The sequence below is a fragment of the Ovis canadensis genome, chromosome 3 (genome assembly GCF_042477335.2).
Source record: "Ovis canadensis isolate MfBH-ARS-UI-01 breed Bighorn chromosome 3, ARS-UI_OviCan_v2, whole genome shotgun sequence".
Classification (NCBI taxonomy): Eukaryota; Metazoa; Chordata; class Mammalia; order Artiodactyla; family Bovidae; genus Ovis; species Ovis canadensis.
Genome location: NC_091247.1, coordinates 209,103,205 through 209,128,014, shown reverse-complemented (window position 1 = coordinate 209,128,014; position 24,810 = coordinate 209,103,205). Strand labels below are relative to the sequence as shown.

Below are 24,810 nucleotides of genomic sequence, written 5' to 3'. Positions count from 1 at the left end.
CTGAATTTTGGTAGACAGCCTAAGGAACATATCTATCCCATTACTAATACTATCAGTACAGAGAAATTACCATGATTTGGGGAAAGGAGTGTAAATTTCCTATACTGTATGTAGACAAGCATGTTGTCATAAGAGCAGCTCTAACTGAACACCAAGATGACAAATTCTAGGAATCCATACAGAACCAGTGAGTTTTCCAAAACATATTTCACAGACCTAATTTATTTCTGTACACCCTTTAAGCTATCTTTTCAACCAATCTATAACTGTTAAGTCTGTAGCATGGCTACCTAAAGAAAAAGGCACACTGGAAAGAGAAATGTACTAGTAAAATTAAGAGCTGACTTAAAAAGTGTTGATTTTTCCATCTTTTCTACTATAACTTCTTATACCACTTTATAGTCTAAGTATAGTAAAGCTAATCTTATTTCATATTTATCCCAGTCAGGATTTATTCATATGCTTTCTCATCAAATAAAATGACTGCAACAGTGGGGCAAGAGCAAGTGTAAAACTGAAGCAACAATTTATAAAACATCTGACGATGTGCCGGGTAACACACCTCAGGATACATGCCATTCGAGGCAAGCCCTCCATATCAAAAGAAATGGCTATAAAAGACCAGAAGTTACACGACCTGCTAAGCAGGTTCTCAAGCACTTTTACTACCAGTATTGACATGATGTCACAGTATTTTTTATGTCTTATCTTTCTGTCCAATCAGGTGGTGAGCCTTGGTGAAATTTCTTGGCTCAACATTTAAAAGGCCCAATACTTCCATTTCCACAGGAGAGGAGGAAAAAACAAAACACCAGAGGAGAGAAATGAAATAGATTAACAAAATGTATTAACTTTTGCAACTTTTCCCCAACCCTCAAGAAAATTTAAATGATAAAAAGTTTCACACTGAAGAAATAAACTGGGCTTAATTTGAGATGTGGGAAACAGTTAAATAAGAACTGTTCTTCAGAGACAGACAGACAGACAGACATAAAGAACAAACTTAGCGCTGCTGGCGGAGGTAGGCGGCTGGAGAAACACAACATGGACCATGGGAGGAATGTACAGATGCAGAATTTGGGAAGGACATGTACACACTGACGTCTTTAAAATGGTTAACCAAGAGCCTCCTGCACAGCCCAGAGAACTCTGCTCAATGTTGCGTGGCAGCCTGGCTGGGAGGGAAGTTTGGGGGAGAACGGGAACAGGTGTTTGTACGGCCGCCACGCTGCTGTGCACCGACACAATCAGCGTAAACTGCTCATCAGCTGGTCCAGTACAGGACAAAACAGTTTTCATAGAAAAGAACTGTTTTTGATGCAATTATGTCTGCCTGAATCAAACAGTGTTTAATTTAAAGAGATTGTGTAAGAGTAAAATTTTAGCTCTTTCCTTTTGTTTTTTCAATTTTCAGGTTTCTGCCTTTCTATTTTGACTTTTTAGAACAAATCTGGGGTAGGGAAAGCAACTCTTTAAGTAAAACAAAATCAATCAGTTCGGAGTCAAAGCTATCTTATCCATGAAGCGACATAAGGATTCTGAATGAGATACGGTATAAACAGTTTCCACTTCATTTCTACACATCTATAAGGTTATATATACATCAGGGCAATCGATTGGAATGCCAGGAAACACCTTATTGAGAAGATAATGGGTGATGCCAATAAGCACGGGCACTAAGTGTCTGAAGAGAATGTAAGTTTTTGACTTTCTGTTGGCTTGTCTAGTAAGAGTAAGAGTAAGGATGACACACTAGGACTGATCCTGTCCACTCTGCTCCACAGAGTCACAAATCAGCACAGAGGCATAGGATCTCCCCTTTTCTGGCTTACAAACACACTGCAGTTTATTTTAATGAGTCATGATTTATTCCATGCAACTATATGAGAAAGCTTTCACTCCAGATTGTAATAACAACATATGTAAGCAAGAGCTGAACTTAAGCTTCTTTCAGCTTCTCTCAAATTCTGTGCCCTTAATACTTCTGCTATTTTAGAGCTCTCCTAACTCTCCGGACCTTCGTCTTATCCCAACATTCCACCGAGATGATCAATCAAACCTAACCTCAGCAGTAACATATTCTGAAATCAAGTCACTTTGGGGGTAACTTTTCCTTAGAATACTGCCAAAGCCTGGAGGCTCTATCTTAATACTACAAAAGCCAGCCACAAAAAAAAATTGCTGCTCTTTTTAAAAAATGTACAGTTCCCTGAAGGCCTGAACAGACATTTTTCCAAAGAGGAAATGCAGATGGCCAACAGGCACATGAAAAGATGCTTGATGTGGCTATTTATCAGCAAAGTGCAAATCAGAACCACAGTGAGTTATCACCTCACACGAGTCAGAACAACTATCACCAAAAAGAACACAAATAACAAGTGCTAGCAGGATGTGGAGAAAAGGGAATCCTTTTACACAGTTAGTGGGAATGCAAACTGATGTAGCCATTGTTTCTCAAAAAACTGAAACAGAACTATCATATGACCTGACAGTTCCACTCTGGGGTATATATCCAGAAAACTGCAAACACTAATTTGAAAAGATACACACCCCCCAATATTTCCAGCAGTATTATCTGCAGTTGCCAAGATATGGACACAGCGTAAGTGTCCATCAACACATGAATAAAGAAGATGTAGTGTGTGTATACACACATACACACACACACAATGGACTACACTCAGCCATGAGAAAGAGTGCAATTTTGCCATTTGCAACAACACAGATGGACTTGGAGGATATTCACTAAGTAAAATAACTCAGACAGAGAAAGACATATTCTGTGTGATATCAATTATACGTGGAATCCAAAAAAATACAAGAAACCGGTGAAAATAATAAAAAAAGAAGCAGGCCCACAGACATAGAGAACAAACTAGTGATCACCACTGGGAAGAGGGAAGTGGGAAGGAGAAATCAAAGGACAGGGGAATGAGGTATGAACTATTAGGTGTAAAATAAGCTATATGGATATACTGTACAACACAGAACTATAGCCAATATTCTGTAATAACTACAGATGGAACAAAACAACCTCTAGAAATTGTGAATCACTAAATTACACAACTGCAACTTACATAATATTGTGCAGCAACGATACGTTAATTAATGGAAGTCTAATGCCCTGAAAGAAAAAGGTTTGCGGTAGAGGCAATACCAGCATTACCCAGACAAGATGCCTGTTCTCTCTTGGTGACCATCATCTACTCAGCCAGGGCCACAGCAAACTCACAACTCAAGCACTTCCTTCTAATAAATATGTGGACTGACACTGGAGGAGGATGTGTATTACCTGTAGGACCTGTGAGTGGAAGGGCTGTTTGAAGAATAACCGAATTCCATGGTGTAATGTGATCGCTCTGTGGCTGGGGATGGCGGAGGGTTCAAAATCTAAAAAGGAAAGAAAACCAAAGGATTGAAATAAGAATAGTCTATCCAGACAGAGACTATTAGCCTTTTCTCAACTTCTCTTCTTTCATCTCTGTTCATATTCCTCTTCACTTCCTCTTTTTCAAAGAATTAACCTAAAACAGTACTTTAGGACTGTGGCTCTCCACCCCTCAAGACACAATTTCATTAGGGTAAATAACACAAGGTGATGAGAAGGAAATCTGCAACCTACAAGTTACTGGTTTAAGTGTAGCACAACTCGGTTCTGATTTTTAAAACTATAAATGTTTAGAGAAAGATTACTTACTTAGGAGAAATACCACATGTTCTTCCTTCTTTTGAGAGGTCACAGAATGACGGTCCTTAGCCTCTCAGGAGGTACTATTCAACAGTTCTACTTTCACCTGGTATATGAGATTAATGTCCAATACTTTCAAATATGCTGGTTGCTACACAGTCATTAAATTGAGCACATTCTAAGTGCTCACATGGTGGTGGTAAATCCTTTGGGCCTTGTATGTCTAAATTCTATATTAAAACCTTTTTACACTACCATCGCTAAGTACCCATATTTAATAAATAAGTTAAACATCTAAGATCTTATTTATCTCAGCATTCAAAGTGAACAGAGGAAAACAGGCTGCTTACTGCAGGGAAGTAAGTGCCTTTGGTGCTTGATGAACTACTTGATGACGCTCCTGTGACGTGGGCTCGGTCATAAGGGGGTCCACTGCTCCCCCCCATGATACTGAGGGAACTGATCATTGATTTACCACGAGACATTCCTAAAATGAAGGATAAATACTGAAGTTGAGTGCAGTCTATAAGAAGGCATGAAATCATTTTATTTAGTCCTAGAATTACAAATATCAATAGTCAAATAGCTCCATTTTCAAACAACAGTATGCCCTCTTTTCCCAATAATCACTGAAAACACTTAATGGAAAAGGCAAACAAATGTTCTCTAGAAGTGGGGACTTCCATTGAGAGCTGGCCTATCACACAAGGCCAAGAATAGCTCCTGGCCCTTCCTACTCGCCAGAGTGGAAGCAGAGCTCTTCAAGACGAGAGGTTTTCAGTCTCTTAGAGGACCTGAGAAAAAACAGAACTGTGAAGAGCAGAAGTGCAAAGCAGGCTAGACAAAGCAATCGGTTTGCTCAAAAGAAAAATAAACCCCTTGTTAAGAGCATAAATTCAATGTATGGGAAATTATTTCTTTATCTACTAGATGCAAATGTTGTTGTAATCACAACCACAATGCTAAAGAAGAAATCCTATTTTTCACAAGTGACTTCCCAAATTCCACCTTTAACAAACTAGGTATGGCAATAGGGAATCTATTAACAATTTAAAAATCATCTATTTCCTTACAGCTAACAACCAGAGTTAAGTTATTTTCACAGGGTTTTTGGCCTGGTATCTCTTTCTCCATATTCATTACAAGAAAGGCTTCTTTTCATTAAGGGTACCAAAAGACACTGAAAAGAAAGCTGTACTTTCCTAGAGGAATGCAGTCTTCCCCAAGGACAGAACATCTGGCACCCTGGCCATGCTTGAATAAACCCTCCTCCCACTGTCTTCATCTAAGTTAGGAGAAAACGTAAGACGATGTATTCCTCCCTGCTATCAATCAGGCATTTCTAAATCTGCTGAAAAGGAAACCTCATCTGTTTTTTGGCCTCCTCTAATTCCTGGGCTCCGTAGTACAGGTCTCTTGGTAGTGAACCAAATGAACTGTGGTTTATAACTCTTTTCAACAAACGGCCAGTTGATTAACTTTAGTAGAGCACATCTAGAAATGCAGAGTGCATGCATGCTAAGTCACTTCAGTCTCTCTGTGACCCCATGGACTGTAGCCCACCAGGTTCCTCTGTCCATGGACTTTTCCCACCAGGAATACTGGCGTGCACTGCCATGGTCTCCTCTAGATGGTCCCGACCCAGGGATTGAACCCGTGTCTCCTGCATCTCCTGCATTGGCAGGCAGGTTCTTTACCACCAGCGCCACCTGGGAAGCCCAGAAATGAAGTATACATGCAATAACTGTATGATATATTAATATAGATGCTTGTATGTGCATGTATTTGCTTTGTATCCTTTGCCAATTTCTATCAAACCATACCTAAGGTCTTCCGTGTAAAAAGAAGGTACTAAAAGTAAGCGAACATTTGTCCTTGTAACTGTTTAAACCCAAAATAGTCTACATTGAAGTAGACTGTAGGCAGTATTCTGTTTCCATAATGGAAGCTTGGCAAATTGCCAAGACTTGATTCTCAATGGGTCAGTCCTGGGTCAGTCCTGGCTCACCTGGAAGAGATCCCGACAAAGAACTGGGGTGTGGCACGTAACCAAGGGGCACGGAAGCTGGTCCATGAACCACATAGTCATTAGTCATGGTTTCCCCATCGCCCTTCATCCGTGGACACAACATCCTCTGGCAGATGAAGTATATGGTTCCAGACACAAAGATGGTAACAATTACTCCAATAACAGAACCCACTGTATTGGTGGCCTGTGGTGCTGGCTCCTCGGTTGGATCTAAAATGGGAATGCAGTCCAGTTACATAATGGAAAAGCAACTGTAGGTTCAAAACAGTAATGGAAAGAGGGTGTGCAAGCAGAATTTGAGCCTAACGAAGACAATCCATATGCATTTTTCCTTTTTGTGAATACATACACACCATGCCCCATGGATACGTAGACAGATAAATGTCACTGTTAGGAATCAAAACGAGACTCCTAGGTGAAAACAGACACAGGACAATACACTGGAAAGTATAACTGTAAATTGGTAACAAAAATGTTAAGTGAATTATAGATTAAAACACCATTAAGAAGTTTAAAAACACATATATAGACAAAATCTATCCTACTTCATTCTGTATATCATAAAAATCAATATTATTTGAAGATGTCTAACAAAATTTTAGGGCCAAACGTTTTACCTGGAATGGTAAAGAAGCCAAAATCAGCTCTGAGCTTGATCTTAGATCTGAAAAGTGACATTTATGCCTGGTGAAGAGAAATTTGAAGCTACCGATGAGCATCAGCTCTCAGGCCCAATATGCTGCTGCCTTAAGGGTGAGTCTAGTTGCCTGAGGGCAAGGAACATAAGGTCTCTGGTACCAGAGTAGCTGAGGGCTCACAGAGAAAAGTCGGAGCATGAGAGGACCATGTCAGCAACCTTCATGGGATTCCAGAGCTATCTGAGACTTTAAAACAGGGCATCAACATGAGAGAGGGGGGAAAATACAGTACAAGGGCTCACCAAATGCAGAACATTACTCTTCTACTGAGAAGGAAAATCCTTCCATTGTGAATAGTCAGACTGTATTTCACAACTGCGTATCTCTTAAAACTTTCCTTTTGTTCCACCTCACCTCAAAACCTCCCATCCTCCTATAAGATGAGCTAAACACATGATTAAATCTAAGAATTGAAAGAAAATGACATTACCAAGTTACATACCATGGAGGGGCTGTGGGTCACATATTATACCACCTATGGGCTCTGAGCCCATAGGCAACCAGCCCATCTTTCTCATTCCCCACCTCCCCCCTGCTTTGGCATTCCTTCTAACACCAACTTTCAAGAAAGAATAGTTTACACTCACTGTTTTCAATTTTTTGTCTCTGGGTCACATTTTAACTCATTGAAAGTAGACTTCTGTCCTTACTATTACAATGAAACTAGTCTGGTAAAGGTTAAAGTTCTCCTATATGCCATAGTCAATACACTCTTCATCTCACTCACAACTCTATACATTCAGTACTACTGGCTCGTTTTCCCCTCAAAAATGTCGGATCCTTTCCCCTTCCAGGACACCATTCTCTTAGTTTTACCAGGTCCAATTATTTGTTATGTTTCCTCTTGTTGGCTTCATTCTCTTCCGTCTCCCTCAAGTACAGGTGCTTCCTAGAGTTCTGTTGACCTCCTGCTATTTTCCTCCTCTGGAGAAGGCAATGGCACCCCACTCCAATACTCTTGCCTGGAAAATCCCATGGATGGAGGAGCCTGGTAGGCTGCAGTCCACGGGTTCGCTAAGAGTTTGGCACTACTGAGCAACTTCACTTTCACTTTTCACTTTCATGCACTGGAGAAGGAAATGGCAACCCACTCCAGTATTCTTGCCTGGAGAATCCCAGGGACAGGGGAGCCTAGTGGACTGCCGTCTATGGGGTCACACAGAGTCAGACACGACTGAAGCGACTTAGCAGCAGCATTTTCCTCCTCTGCTTCCTCTCCCTCAGGGATTTCATCAACTGCCTCAGCTATAATTATCAAGAAAAAACCAAAAAGCCCATCTCTCTCTCGAGCTACAGACTCACAGAGTTATTAACAGCTTTCTGAATAGCTTCAATGCGACACCCAAGGGGGCAGCTTCAATACCACGTAATCCAAACTGAACTCACAGTCACCACCATTTGTCAACATTTTCTAGATTCCAGGGACAAAGCAGATCATGAATAAATAATGGCATCGGTGGCAAATTATAAGCATTTAAATTTATATAAGAAGATAATTAAAAACCTACATCAGCTGAACATGATATCCACTGTCTTTTTAGTCTCTGCCATATAGTCTCATTTATGAGTGCAGTCATTCAATGAGGTTACCTGCTAATTCAACCTAAACTTATCACCTCTAAGCTGGGTTACTAAAACCTTTTCATTCTACTTCTAAAATAACTTTGAAATCTATCCGCTCCCTACTCTCCATCAGTGGTGCTTCCCTTGATTTAGACACCTACCATCTTCTGCTGAACTACAAGTCTCTGAAACATTTTAAAGGTACAGGCTGCAAGTCTTTAGTTGGTAAAAACAATTTAATGTGTTGAAACCAGCATTCTGAAACAGAAAACCTCAGAATGCATTCTACACAATACAGGTAAATACTGTTGCATGACTCTCATTTCTTTAAGTGTACATCCACATCTTTGTATTCTTCTCCATGTGGTCAAAACATTTGAAAGCACCCAAGCTAACAGATTTCTTTGCCTATCATCTTATCACCTCCAATCCATCTACTTTACTACTTTCACAATTACATAGCCATGCCAGTCCTTCACTTCAGGTTTTTAATGGTTCTTCATCCTTCTGGGGGGTTCCCTGGTGGCTCAGAGGGTAAAGAATCTGCCTGCAATGTGGGACACCCAGGTTCAGTCCCTGGGTTGGGAAGATCCCCTGGAGAAGGGAATAGCAACCCACTCCAGTATTCTTGCCTGGAGAATCCCATGGACAGAGGAGCCTGGCAGGCTACCATCCATGGAGTCGCAAAGAGATGGACACGACTGAGTGACTAACACAATAGCAACAACATTATTCTGGAATACTGTCTACAGACTCTTTAGAGGAAAAGCAAAGTCCTTTGTGATCTCACCTTTACATATATCAGCTTCTGCCGACACACCTCAAGATAAAAGCCTATATTTCGGCAGTCCAATTTACAGGTTATCTCTCAAAAGTGCCCATTTCACTCTGGTTTTGGGCAGGACAAGAGAGTCCCTCTACCTAGAATGCAATCTCTCCACTTAACTGCACAAGTAAGGCTATTCACTGATCAACACCCAGCCAACCTTACCACATTTTTCTAAGATGTTTTCCTTGCTGAATCCCATCTTCATTTCTAAAGATCTGACCATTCTCTTCTTTGTGCTACTCCTTGTACAGATCTCTATTATAGCGTATTTATCATTACTCATCACACTCCTTTATCAATAACACCTACTCTGATTTAAGCTGTTTCATATAGATTAAATCATTTAATCCTCTCACAATCACCATACTAAATATTATCTTCATTTTAAAGATGGAGAAATTGAGATCTAACAAGAACAAATAATTTACTGGTGGAGTTAGAATTCAAATCCATCTGCCTGGCTTGAACATCCCTCTTCCTACCCTCCTCTGGCCACAGAGAACTCTCAAGGAACCTCGCACAGGTGCAATGTACCCTCACCACATAGCAAGTACTCAGCAAGGTCTGCTGAATAAACGGAAACAGATCCCAGTAGTCTCAGTGAAGATCCCATTTGAATTTTGTAAAAACACCAGCTTGAAGTCTTTGTCACAATTGAAAGAGTTTTAAAACGAGCTCTGTCTAAATTCCAGAAAATCAGTTTTGACAGGGGAGACCTGGCTTGTGCTGAATGCCATCTGTCAATACTTGACAAATGGAATATTTGGATACATTTCACCTTAGAACGTTAGGCAGTAGCTGTGTACCTTAAAGAAACAACAGGCTATTTAGCCTAAGGTCTCTAGGCTCAGGAATATATATATGTGGTGGCTTAAGTATTCTCAGGCTGTGTTTTAAGGAAGCTCTTAAAGTCACTGAGAGACTGGTAGAAAGTTATGCAAGAAAAAAAAATGGGAAATTTTAAACATGTGTTAATGTGCAGAAGGGGCTTCCCAGGTAGCTCAGTGGTAAAGAACCCACCTGCCAATGCAGGAGACGCGGGTTCAGTTCTTGGGTTGGGAAGATCCCCTGGAGAAGGAAATGGCAACCCACCCCAGTATTCCTGCCAGGGAAAGCTCATGTAATGAGAAGCCTGGTGGGCTACAGTCCATGGGGTTGCAAAAAAGTCAGATATGACTTAGTAACTAAACAACAAATGTTCAGAAACTCTTAAGTTTAGACCACTAATTTCCACATATTGAAACTGAGAATTTCCTAACCTTAGTTTTCACAAAACAATATTCCTTTCTGATGCTTTGCTAAATGTTTCTGTGAAGATTTTTGAACATAAGAAAACTATCTTTAAGAAATTATTAAATGTAAAATGTAAGAAATCTCAGGTACAAATAACTAATATCAATAACTTCCTTAAGAAGAAAGCACTGGTCATAAGTGAACCTCACACATAATGAAAAGGAAAAGAACATTAAAAATTCTCCCTTATCCACCTGCAATGTGGGAGACCTGGGTTCGATTCCTGGGTCAGGAAGACCCCCTGGAGAAGGGAAAGGCTACCCACTCCAGTATTCTGGCCTGAAGAATTCCATGGACTGTATAATACACAGGGTTACCAAGAGTTGGGCATAACTGAGCAAGCTTCACTTTCACACTTTCAAGACTAATAAAGTTATTTTAAAAAAGAAAATTCTACCTTAAGAGTAATACAAGGTTTTCATCATACTTACAACAATCCAGTTCATCTGATTTGTCACTGCAATCCAAATTATGATCACATTTTTTGTGTTTTCCAATGCATTGACCATTGGCACAGCGGAACTGATCAATTAAACAGAGTACTGTGGGGAAAAAAATGTAAATAGTTTTCTTAGTTTTGCTATTGTGTAAAATCTGGCAGAAGTCAAAGAGAGCTTTCCAGGCACACGTGAAAAATCAGACTTTTAGAGAAAACTTACAAATAATTCTCTGGGGATTTCAACTGAGAGATAGAAAAGAGAAGAAAAAGCAACTTAGCAGGAAACTTCCTATTTTGTCCTTTATATTAAATTCCATCTTTCACTAACAATTCTGTTAAGAATTAAAAGAATTCTACATGCATTTCTAGACACTAAAAATTTCCAGAGAATATTTTTGTTGTGGTTGTTTTACACTCTGTTAAAAGTTTGTGGATGAGAAGAAAACATGAAACTACTTTATGTTGTTAATAAGTGCGTCGTGTGTGTGCTTAGTCATTCAGTCATGTCCAGCTTTTTGTGACCCCACAGACTGTACCCCACCAGGCTCCTCTGTCCACGGAATTCTCCAGGCAAGAATACTGGAGTGGGTAGCTATTCCCTTCTCCAGGGGATCTTCCTGACCCAGGGATCAAACCCAAGTCTCCTGCATTGGTGGGTTCTTTACCAGCTGAGCTACCAGGGATGCCCCATTCAGAGCTCACTGCAAACAAGGACCATTTTTACATACTGAAGGGCTAATCTTTTGGTGTCATTTCTCAACTTCAAAGCTTATTAATGTGTATAGATCTTACACACATTAAGTGAATTAAGACAATTTAGAACATGCTACTATGTTTAGAAATAATAAAGTCAAACACACTTGAAAAACCCCAAATCTACCACTGAATGAGCCAAAGTAAAAGTCTGAATTTCGAACAACTTAATTGAGAAAGGAAATCTGTAACCAGGCCTAGGAATTGAGGATACCTTCACAGTTCTTCTCATCTGACTTATCCTGGCAGTTCGCATCTCCGTTGCACCGCAGGGCACCATCGATACACTGTCCGCTGGCGCACTGGAACTGGGACTCTGAGCACACAGGACAATTGAGTTCATCACTGTGGTCTTCACATTCAGTAAACCCATCACACCGCCAAGCCACAGGGATACAGTCAATTTCTCCCGTGAAACAAGTAAACTGCTGAGGAGAACATGTTGGGGGTTCTTCAAATGAATAGGGGGAGGGGAATGAAAAACACAATCATAGTCACACAGAGGTACTGACATTTACACCTGAGTGAAGCCCATTTAATGATTAACATATACAAAACATTTTATAATAGATAAAAATCTACAAATTATCTTACTGAATCGGAAAAGATATAATTTTTACACTACTTCACTGAGATTCACTAACTTACACAACTATAAGGCAGAAAGTTTTCTTATATATTATAATTTAAGTAGGAGTACTGAATTTGCAATTTGTTATAATCTCACACATAACCCAGGAATTACCATTATAATCATCCACCTTCAAATATTTTAAAGTTATCTTAGAATTCATAACTTTTCCAGCCCTGAGGTTCTCAAAGAATGATCTACGAACCCTGGGGGTTCCTGACCTGCGACCTCCTTCCAGGGAACTGACAGACAGTATTTTACAATACTAACGTATCACTTGCCTTTCTCACTACATGTGCATTGATGCCACGGAAGGTAAAACTCTTGGCACCTTAGCAGACTCAGGGCAAGGGCCCCAAACTGTATCAGTAGCATTCTACATAGTCATATACCATACATACACACGGTGGTGGGGCATGGGGGTTGCGGTGGGGCAGTGTCATTCACAAATGTTCTTGATGAATCAGTAAAAAATACTAATTACATTAAAGTCAATTCTCTGAGTACACATCTCCTCCATACTATTTGACAAAATGGAAAACATGTACAAAGCTCAGGCTGCATATCAAGGTTTCCAAAGGGAAAAACACTGAGCTGTAAACGCAACCCAAAACGTGACACCCTTTTAACGTGAAAGAACAAATGGCAGATAAACTATTGATATTTGCTCTTGGGTATCTTGTGGGAAGTTTTTAAAAAATGAACCAGTGATTCAAACAATAGCAAATCATAACGTACTTTTGTGGCAAATTATACAACAATGGAACTTTTTTTCAGAAATTGTAATTTTAGAAGACCTGTATCCAACACTGTTAGCTTGACGGATTCCTAGTACTTAAAAATTCTTATGATGAGATTGGTGGTAATATTAATGTGATTGTTTTGCTACTGTATAATAAAATGCATCTAAACCTGATGATCTGGGAATTTCTGAATGGAATTCTAGTATTTCCAAATGACCGAGACACATAAGGTTATAAAATAGTGCATGGATAAAATATCCATTCATGGTACAAAATAATTAATGGATTTCAATATAAGAGACTATGAAAAGTGAACTGATATGGTTTCAAGTTCCACAATGCAACTAACACTATAGAAAACTATCATATGTCAAGGTTTGGTGTAGAATTCAATATGCATATACATAACTATTTGAAAAGGCTATTTAATTATAGCCTCCAGTTTCCAACTACGTATCTTTGAGGCCAAAATTCTTCATACAGTTCAATGAAGCTACATACTACAACAGACTAAATGCGTAAGTAGAAAAGAGAATCCAGCTCAACACTCAAAACATTTTTAAAAATGTAAAAACAATGCTATATTTCTCACTAAAATTATTTTGCTTTAGAAAATACCATCAATTTTCTTAAGAGTTTTAACTTGAGAACATGTAATGCTTTATTATTATTTTTAACAAGTATTTTTTAAAGTTCTTAGTTTCAAATCCTACCACAGTAAACATAGATAAACATAATCTACACAAACAAAAGCTCTCCTCAAAAATTTTTTAAAATGTAAAAATATGGTGAGACCACTTTGAAAACACATTCAGACTGGAAGAAGTACAAAATGAGATGATGGGGAGGTAACACAGGCTCAAATGAAAACATATCTTGAGAAGGTCAAGCAGAGAAATTCAGACTGTGTATTTCATTTGCCTCCACTGTAAAATCTGAGCTTCCCAGGTGGAATTAGTGGTTAAGAACCTGTCTGCCAATGCAGGAGGCATAAGAGATGTAGGTCTGATCCCTGGGTCAGTAAGTCCCCTGGAGGAGGGCATGGCAACCCACTCCAGTATTCTTGCCTGAAGAATCCCAGAGAGAGGAACCTAGCAGGCTACACAATTCAAGGGGTCGCAAAGAGTCAGACATGACTGAGGCATGCATGCATGCATGCATGTAAAATCTACATTAAATCACAAGAAAAATCTTGTATATAAATTCAAGATTTATTGAATTCACAGTTCACTGCAGTTTCACTCTTAATAACAAAAACTGCAAACAGTTAAAATGTCCCTGAACACAAGAATAATAAAACTGTGGCTTATTTGTATTGATACAATGAAACACACTATACAGCAATAAAAAGAAAACCACAGACTGCGGCACTCCACTCACTATAAAAATGAATCTCAAAATATTACAGTAAGCAAGAGAATCCAGACACAGAGTACATACATCATGATTCCTTATGTAAATTACGTTGAAAAATAAGTAAAGCTAAACCATGGAGATGGAAACTACTCCAGGAAGAGAACTGGGCGCCAAGACACAGGGAACTATTCTTAATGACAATACTGCATGTCTTGATCTGGGTGGGCTTCCCTGAGAGCTCAGCTGGTAGAGAATCGGCCTGCAATGGAGGAGACCTTAATTTGATTCCTGGTTCGGGAAGATCCACTGGAGAAGGGATAAGTTACCCACTCCAGTATCCTGGTCTGGAAAACTCAATGGACTGAACAGTCCATGGAGTTGCAAAGAGTCAGACATGACTCAGAGACTTTCACTTTCTTTCACTTGAAATGGGTGCTAGTAACATCACTGTACACATCTGTTAAAGCACACTGACTATTCGGTTAATACATATGTTAAAAACAATCACCAAATAGGAAGAAAAAAATACTGGTCTTTTAAAAGACACTTTCTAAATGAAAGGTGATATCATTGATTCAGTTTTATCTGTATCTACATAAAGGCATATTTTTCTAAGATTTGCCTTACTGGAGCAATAATCTAGCATTCTGACATGGAAACACTTGCTTTTTTTTTTTTTTTAAATTATGGCTCTGGTGGCTCAGATGGTAAAGAATCAGCTGGCAATGCGGAGATCCAGGTTCAACCCCTGGGTCAGGAAGATCCCCAGAGAAGGGAATGGCTACCCACTCCAGTGTTCTTGCCTGGGAAATCCCATGGACAGAGGAGCCTGGTGGGCTACAGTCCTTGGGGTCAGAAAGAGTTGGACACAACTCAGCAACTAACACACACTTTAAGCAACTAGATTCTGTTTTGGGGCCTTCCCTTATAGCTCAGTGGGTAAAGAATCTGCCTGCAATGCAGGAGACCAGGGTTTAAGCCCTGGATCAGGAAGATCCTCTGGAGGAAGAAATGGCTACCCACCCCAGTATTCTTGCTTGAAAAGAAATCTCATGGACGAGGAGCCTGGCAGGCTACAATCCAAAGGTTCGTGAAGAGTTGAACACAACTGAGCAACTAAGCACACACAAAATACATGTAACAAGTTTACCATTTTAACCATTTTTAAATGTACAGATCAGTGCATTATATATATTTACATCATTGTGTAATACCTGCTATTCTGGGGACAGATACTTCAAGAACCAGAGCTTAACTTTCCCTGTGCACAAAGCTGATCTCCCCAACCAAACTGCATTCTCTGTGCCAAAGATCTTCACATCTCCTGCGGTCCAGACAGAGATCCTCATAGCTACTACTCAATACATGTCATTTATATTTTTTTAAAAACTTGAAAGTTAGAAGAATAAAGTATTCTTATAATACCATCTTATCAACAATTTTTATATTTTGAATGTAAACCCTTTCAATCTTTTTTTCAGAGATTTACTTTTTATGTAGTTCTCATCACACAATAAAACACCATTTTAATATTTTTTTCCCACCTGAGCCAACTTTGGGCTACATTTTTACATCAGTTTATGATCATAATTTTTAACAGCTACATAAGCTCAGTTATTTTATTAAATCATTTTCCTATCATTAGAAATTGTTTTTAAATTCCCGCCACTATAGAAAACAGTCCTTTTCCGTTGGCTGAATTCACATAGAATTATCCCCAGCAGGAGAATTTCTGAATTAAGGGAATAAATATTATAATGCATTTGATGCTACTATACTATGCTTTAATAAAGGGATACACCTTTGTTGTGGTCCTATGAGTAACTGAACCAATTTCACTACAACATTACTACTACTCAGTGATACCTTAAAAAAATATTTTTTTTTTTATTGGCTAGATAAGTAAGAGAAACAACAGGCAACTGCTGATAGATCTGAACAGAAGAGTATTCTTTTCACTGGATACATTCGCAACAATGACACATAAACTGACAGAATTCAGTAGATTAAGATTACAGGAGGTGGAATTCATTCTTGTTACCCTTTGAGGGAGCAAAAACTACTTCATTATTAAGAAATACACTCGTTCACAGTTATGAGATTCTCCCTAAAAGGGCTCTTCTGCCTTAGGCCCAGAGTCACGTCACACCTATCTCTGGTCACGATGCATTCAATCTTAGAAAACCCCAAAGCCTAGGATAGTGCAGATGTATGAAATACAAGGCACCAATCAAGTTAGGAGAAAGTAATTTCACTGTCAAAGAATGCTAGACTAAGTTTTGGAACATGTGATTGGAATTACACTTTTAGAAGAAAATAACAACATATTTACCTCCACATAATAGCTCATCTTGAAGAAGAACCAAGTGCATGGGGCAAGAACACCTTGTAGTACCATCTCCCTTTACAAGACAGATATGTGAACAGCCACCATTATCCTGAGCACAAGGGTGCTGTCCTGCAAGAAAAGACGAAAGAGAAGAGAATGAGAGAGAAAAAAAAGAAAGGGAAAAGAACAGCAAGGGAGGGAGGGAGGAGGAAAAGCCCAGCCAAAATCAATTATTTATGAGTTACCAAGAAAATCAAATTCAAAGTTCCTTTGGACTTTATTTCCATTGAATATAATTACTCACACCATCTCTACACAATCTACAAGAAAACAAGGACAATTTAAGACACAAAATATTTATATGTAGCCACTGTCTTTACATATTTATACATAAAATATTTTAAAGTATTTAAAGTAAGGTAATGGTACAGCTCATGTTAATTTTTGTGAGTAGAAAAAGCTGATTACTCAAAGTAAAAAAATTGCTGGGGAGAATGCTGAAATCTGGATCTTATTCTCTCTAAACTATAAAAATTCTTCCAAAGATTTTTAACTTTCTGAGAGAGACGATGATTTTGCCCAAAAAGTGTATTCTAAGGAGGAATCTGCTAAAAATTAATAGCTGTTAGAAGAAAAAACAAGTTCACATGAATTCAACCACTCAGAGACCATCATAATTATTTGCTTGGTCAACCGCAAAAGAACTTGCAATGTTACAAACGTTTGATTTCTTCCTATTTGGGTTAAATTAAATAAATACACTGTCAGGCACATTTCAAAGTCTGTCTCATAAGTCTCATAAGTTATATTTAATGAAATCATTGCTCTGACTTCTCTACTTAGCTCACGTCCAAAGCAACTTGACAGCTATCATCCCAGAATACCAACAGCAAATGTGGCCACCCATTTATCATCTGACTCTGTCAGTAACACATCAGTCCCGCTTCACTGTATGTTGACAAGATGGAGAGAGTCAGCTATGCACAAACGAGCAGACGTGCTATACTACACAGACGTCCCAAAGCAGACATCAGTCCTCGGATCAGAATGTACAACCTATACTGCAGTGTTTCTCAACCTTTTAATTCCAAGATACTCTTGATAAGCAGTCTCCTTTTCTTTAATGTTTTTAGAAATTTTGAAAAATAAAGTTTTTCTAAATATAAACCAGATTTAAGTGTTGAACTATAAAAAAGACACTCCCCCTGAAATTCTGAAAACACCCATAGATTTTCTGTCATAAAAAGCTCATGTATCAACTGAATACGTAGCCATTACATCATCTCTACCTTATTTCTATTAAATACTCAGCATGAATTACACGTCATAAAATAGAATGACAATTCTAACTATTAAATCTCAAATACCTCTAATTAACTTCTAAGTTCACGAAGAGTGACAACCCAATAGACTTGAACAAGCTATGGCGTTCTCATTCCTGTTTCCTTCTTAAATACTCCAATTTGATTGGAAAACATTGTGCTGAGAAGTTCAGGAGTGAATACTTCTCTCACTAGTCCTCCATTTTAACATCTGCATTCCTGATGTAACTGTGTAAGACCTACAGTAGTGACTGCCGTGACAGTTCATCCGATGAGAGATATAACAGTATTATGTTAATAGAGTTAATAGTATTAATTACTGTTAATATTAACTTATTAATAATGTTGATACTAACTAAAATATTAATACTAACTCTAATATTAATACTGTATTAATAGAGTTAATAGTATTATATTAATACATATTATCTAAGCCAAGATGACTAGTCATTTTTAAGTTTTCAATAATTTATGGCCAATTTCCTAAGCCGTGAATTGAAAAACTTAACCAAAAGGGGAAAAAACAAGCACTTATTAAGCACAGTCTTCTCTAAGTTTATATACTAATTTTTAGTTTGTTTTGTTTTTGTCAAAGAATAGGTTTATTTTCATGATAACTATATTCATCATTATATAAATGTTAACTTCTGCTTCTGTTGAAACCATGGGGGTGTCCGGATACAGGCTTTACACCAGTATTCTTAAAACGGTGAAGGGGAGAAAGAGAAAACATGAAAAGCAAGTCCTTGCTGTTCCTGGGTGGGGAGATTTCTGAAAATGAGACACACCATTCCTTTCTCTAACTCTTGTTTTATAGGGAAAACAAGTTTAATATGAAAAAATTTCCAGGCAAGGTTTTAAAGACATGAAGACTTTTTAAAAAATGGCAAAACTAGAAGTGTATGAAAATCTTAAAATAGAAGACACACAACATCTTAATTTTTGTCACTTCTAATAACAAACATGAATCTTGGGACTAGCAACACACCATCAGCACTTACTATATTCCTGAAGATTCAGCTCCTTTACTGCGTGAATGTCACTAAGCTGGGCAATTCGAGCCTGGACTTTGGTTCTACCCTCTCGACCTGTCATGTCAATTTTTTCAATCATTTGCTGCTGCTTATCGATCCAGTACAGCCAGTTTTCAAACACAGTCAGTCCCACAGGCTGTAGAATGTTGGTGTCTTCTAATACTATTCGGTTGGCCCCTTGGAAAGGAGAATGTTCAACAGAAATGATTCATGTAGTCAAGTCATACATTCAACAGCAACTGACTGAAAACCCCGTTAAGATTCTAGAAGTACTGAGAAGGAAAATATAATAAGCTCTCCAACAGAAAACTTAAAAATCTTTCTCAGAAGATAACAGACTAGACATTTAAGTGCAATCAAGAGCAAATTAAGTGTCCAATACACAGCAAATACTGAGTTCACAGAAATGTAGAAAAGAACTTTAGAGCCATTTTCAAAAAATATTTTTTTAACCAGTCCATTTTTTTCCAAATAAATCTTATGAGGATCTCTAATACATAAAACATACAAAACAGTGCTTCTCTATATGAAGTAGTGGTGGTGGGCAGAGTACTCTGTGCTGTTGGCCACCCAGACGTGCTGAGCACACTCACGGCATCTGTGGAGAACAACAGCCTCACTCACGCACTCAGCCACTCAGAACACTGGCAAAGACTCATACATTACCTGGTTCAAGCTTCGCCTCAAAATAAGCATTTCTAAAATACCCCAGACACAAAGCCAGCCAGATTCTGGAACGGCAGCCAGTTCTATTACTGAACTATGAGAAAGTTTTTTCACACCATATGCTGAAATCTGTGCCCCACTCCTCACCACCCCATGACTGTTTCACCCTCATTCAAACAGAAAACATATATCCATTCGTTCCCTCTTCCTCCTAATCATCCTTCAAATATCTATAGAACTTTTCCCTGGTTCTTAATTGATGAGTTCAATCAAAGAAAGATACTAGCTTAATACTTCAGAAATATCAGGGGAAGTTCCAGGGAAGAGCCAAGCATAAAGCTAAGCTTAATAAATGACGAAAGGCGGGGACATACATACGAGAAGGCACTAAGTCAACACTCAGATCCATGGAGAGTTAAACACAAGTCTATTTACGAGCCCTCCTAAAAATCTACTAAAATGATAGTAAACAATGAAGGCATAATAGGCATAAGGAAAAATAGGACATAAGAGTAGAAAAGCAATAGAAAATTTACAAGCTGGATAAGAGACAAGCAACAGATCTAGAATATTAATCTCCTATGAACCTCCTTTCAAGTAGCTAGTAGAGGATGCGATCTCTCAGGGAAAAGGAATGAGCCAAAGAAACAGAAACTAGGAAATAGCAGGTTTAGCACCAAGACAACTAGCAAGCACATCTCCGGGATAACGGTGAAAGGAGACTGGCCAAAAGCAAGCCAATCCAGAATGACTGAATCAGGATGATAAAGAGGTATGTCTTCAGTGAAACAGGAAAAAAACAAAAAAAGATGGATTGGTTGCTGCATCTGCACATATTGAATCAATATTTAAATTAGACAAGAATAATTTCAGAGAGGAAAAAAGCTGCAAAAAGAAATGAAGGTGATGGCTATATTTCCATACCCATAAATAACAAATAATTATGAGCTTAAAAATTATGATTTAATTTTTTTAAAAAAACTCAGTTTTTAAGATGAATGGGACAATTTTTTAGCTGGGTGGATGATAGAAAAGTTCATATCGGTATTTTAGTAATATATGGTTTAAGACAGCAAATTCTCATCTTCCACCAAAAAAAGTCAAATTGTGATGTCTAAAATTTAAACATCAAGAAGCAGCTGTTTTAAATCAGATATTTTAAAATGACTCTTGATTAAACCATCAGAGATGCCTCTAAGAGTAGGAACTAACAGGAGGAAGGAGCAGAGCAGTAAACTTGGATTTTGTTACAGGTCAAGTAGCATCACTTGATTTCCATATTTACATGTATTATTTAAATAAAAATTAAAATTAAATTTAAAACAGCAGCAGAAAGAATGATTAAAAAAAAAATGAGTTGTTGGTAGTGTAAGGATGGCCTCAACTGAACAACTGGGGAAAATGAGGAGAAGTCAACAGTGTTGCTGGAGGACCCAAGATCTACTCTGAGAGCAGTTAAAAAACACCAGAACCAGCAATGAAAAAACATACTTATTCAACAAACTAAAGCATATACTAAATCTACTCCAGTATAAAAGACTTAAGTAGAAAGACAACCCATGACAAAAGTATAGGATTATTTGTGAATATATAAAAGGAAGGGGGAAAAGAAAGAAAACCCTATCAACATTAAATCAACCTTTTTCAGAAAACAGGAAAAAAGGAAATGTTTCTTTTTATGAGGCCAATGTAACCTTGATGGCAAAACTCCAACAAGTACATTATACTGGTAAGAAAGGAAAATCATGGGGTAATCTTTCTCATGAACACAAATGTAAACATCTTAAAACACTACCAAATTAAATTCAGCAATATAAAAAAGGGATAATGTATCAGGCCAAGTTTGATTTATTCTACAAAAATAACAAGAGTTCAGTTCAACTCTCAGTTGTGTCCAACTCTTTGCGACCACATGGAATGCAGCAGGTCAGGCTTCCCTCTCCATCACCAACTCCCGGAGCTTGCTCAAACTCATGTCCATAGAGTCAGGGATGCCATCCAACCATCTCATCCTCTGTCATTTCCTTCTCTTTTTGCCTTCAATCTTCCCCAGCATCCGAAGAGTCAGCTCTTCACACCAGGTAGCCAAAGTACTGGAGTTTCAGCTTCAGCATCAGTCCTTCCAATGAATATTTAGGACTGATTTTCTTTAGGATGGACTGGTTGGATCTCCTTGCAGTCCAAGGGACTCTCAAAAGTCTTTTCCAATACCACAGTTCAAAAGTATCAATTCTTTGGCGCTCAGCTTTCTTTATAATCCAACTCTCACATCCATACATGACTACTGGAAAAGTCATAGCTTTGACCACAGTAAGTTGTCTAGGTTGGTCATAGCTTTTCTTCCAAGGAGTAAGCATCTTTCATGGCTGCAGTCACCATCTGCAGTGAATTTAAAGCCCCCCCAAATAAAGTTTATCACTATTTCCCCATCTATTTGCCATGAAGTGATGGGACCAGATGCCATGATCTTAGTTTTCAGAATTTTGAGCTTTAAGCCAACTTTTTCACTCTCCTCTTTCATTTTCATCAAGAGGCTCTTCAGTTCCTCCTCACTTTCTGGCATAAGGGGTGTCATCTGCATCTCTGAGGCTATTGATATTTCTTTCGGCAATCTTGATTCCAGCTTGTGCTTCATCCAGCCTGGCATTTCACATGATGTACTCTGCATATAAATTAAATAAACAGGGTGACAATATACAGTCTTGACATACTCCTTTCCCAATATGGAAGCAGTCTGTTGTTTCATGTCCAGTTCTAACTGTTGCTTCTTGACTTGCATACAGATTTCTCAGGAGGCAGGTAAGTGGTCTGGTATTTCCATCTCTTGAAAAATTTTCCAGTTTGTTGTGATTCACAGTTACAGACTTTGATGTAGTCAATAAAGCAGATGTTTTTCTGGAACTCTCTTGTTTTTCCTATGATCCAACAGATGTTGGCAGTTTGATTTCTGGTTCCTCTGCCAAGAACAGAACTTCCTTAATCTGATTTTTAAAAGTTACCTGCAGAAAAACCTTAGCAAAAACCTAATAATGAAGTATTGGATGCTTTCTCCTCAAATCATGGCAAGCAAATACAAAATGAAACAAAAATACCTAGAGATTCTATTATTTTGTTCAATATTGTACTGGGCCGGGGGGTGGGGGTGGGGGGGGGTACCGGGGAGTGGTCCCCAGTCAATGTAGTAAGGCAACAAGGAAAAAAGGACTGAAAAAGAAAAAAATAAACTTTCCTCATTTGTAGACAAATGATTCCATAACACAGAAAATTCTATTAACAATTTAGCAAGATCACTGGGAACAAACTCAATGCACTAGGGTAGGAGAAGAAAAGAAAAACTGTATTTCTGTATTCCAGCCACAGCCAGAAAATGAAATATTAAATATTCAGAATATTCTTTACCACTAGCATTCAACAGCATTAAATACCAAAGAATAACTCCAATGAAAGATAGGCAACCTCAATAGAGAAAATTACAAAACACTAAGGGAAACTGAAGTTTTAAATATATGGAGGGATATACCATGTTCATGGTTTAGAAGACTAATAAAAAGATAACAATTTTTCCTAAATTGCTATAAACTTAAAGCAAGGCCACTCAGAATTCTACTAGGTGTTTTTGTTTTTGGTGGAAACTCAGAGGCTGATTCTAAAATGTATATGGAAATGCAAAGTGTCAACAACTGCCAAGGTAATCTCTGGTAAGAAGTATTAAGGTAGTACTAATCAAGGTAAGAAATACTAAGGATAAACACTGCTAGATAAATCTGCTATAAATTAAGGCAAGACAAAGACAAGGTGACCAAGGGAACATTAGGGTCCAGAAATACTCATACAAATATAATCACTTTATCTGCAACAAAAGTAACAGGAAAAAAGAGTAGAGGAAGAAGGGTCTTCTCAAAAGAGATGGTACTGAATCAGTCACAAGGAAAACAAAATTAAACCCGTCTCACATTGTGCACAAGAATAAATTCCAAATGGATTAGAGATCTAAAATAAGACAAGTTAAACAAAAAAAATGTTAGGAAAAAAAAAAACAAGAAAATATCTTTGTAACTAAGCAGTAGGCAAACATTTCTTAAACATAACATAAAAGAAACTAATCATACAGGGAAAACTTAATAAGCCGTGCAACACTAAAAATATGACTTTTCATCTAAAGACACCACTGGGAGAGTGAAAAGATAAATCACAAGCAAAGATTTATATAAAACATATCTTTTTCTATAGAGGCAAGTATAAAGATGTACCAAAAAGTATTACATATGACTTTTAAATGGAAAGATACACCAGTCATAAATGAAAAGATTGAATTCTTTAACCATAACAATTCTCCCTGAATATGTATGTAACTTAATAATGCATTAATACACTGAATAAAGAATTTCTAGAAATCAGTAATAGAAAAATGGGCAAAAACTAAGAATTGCAATTCACAGAAGAAACATGAGTGAACAATAAATTAATTTCAATAGCAAACAGAAAAATTTGTATTCTATTAATAATCAGATATACCTTTAAAATTATTGGATTGGTAAAAATTCAGAAGTCTAACAGTACCAAGTACCAAAGGAAAAACTCATATACTTCTAGAGGGGATTTTAAACTGATACAATCACTTTGGAGAGCAGTCTGAACAGATATATTCAAGTTGAATATATACATACCACATTACATGGCAATCCCACTACTAGGTTCAGACTACTGCTTTTAATGGCAAAAAAATTGGAAACAGCAGTTTAGATAGCAGAATAGAAATAGAGAAACTATAGAATGATCATACAACGAAACCACTATTTAGCAAAATAACTAACAGATTTGCGGCTCAATAGGGACCATCTCAAAACTGATATATCTGAAAAAGGCAAGTGAGAAAAGAATACATGAGACTATATTAAGTTTAAAAAGTAAAAAAGTTTAAATTTGTATCAGTATACACAGTAAAAAATACACACACAGAGAGCAAACCATGCATGGCAAAGAAACACATCAAAAGTTGCCTCTTAAGAAAAAGGAAAGAAAACAGAATTGGGGAAGGAGACGCAAGAGGTTCAAATTCTCCCTATGTCTTTTCAAGAGAGGAGGAAGGGAGGTTCAAAAGCAAATATGGCCAAACACTAAGATTTGACTAAGTTGGATGGCAGAAATTCTGTACTTTCTGTATGTTAGAACCATGTCATAATTAAGAGAGGAGAAACAAACAGAAAAAAGTATAGAAAAAAAGAAAGCTAATTCATTACAGTATCAATAATGATAGTGTTTTGGATTTTCTTTTTTCTTTTCTAAACTGTCTAAAGAACATGCATCACCTCTATTTAAAGAAAAAAAATCCTAAATGAAGAAAAAAGAGTAAAGGAAAAGTAGGGGAAAAAATCCACTGACATATTATTAAGGGCTAAAACATGAATATAAGTAACTATTAAACAAATGAGATGGG

General features: G+C 37.7%; 1 protein-coding gene across 2 annotated transcripts in view; it reads right to left on the bottom strand.

Moving 5' to 3' along the window:
- LRP6 (LDL receptor related protein 6) overlaps positions 1-24,810 on the bottom strand; it is a 173,892-nt gene that overhangs the window by 4,837 nt on the left and 144,245 nt on the right. The window contains exons 16-22 of one of the 2 annotated variants that reach the window (XM_069585669.1): positions 18,675-18,884; positions 16,355-16,480; positions 11,507-11,608; positions 10,532-10,642; positions 5,697-5,927; positions 4,039-4,175; positions 3,293-3,390 (exon numbers count right to left, since the gene is read on the bottom strand). In XM_069585669.1, coding sequence (XP_069441770.1) covers positions 3,293-3,390; positions 4,039-4,175; positions 5,697-5,927; positions 10,532-10,642; positions 11,507-11,608; positions 16,355-16,480; positions 18,675-18,884 — 1,015 coding nt within the window. Of the gene's footprint in view, positions 1-3,292; positions 3,391-4,038; positions 4,176-5,696; positions 5,928-10,531; positions 10,643-11,506; positions 11,744-16,354; positions 16,481-18,674; positions 18,885-24,810 lie in introns of both variants that reach the window. The other variant, XM_069585668.1, reaches the window with a different exon arrangement.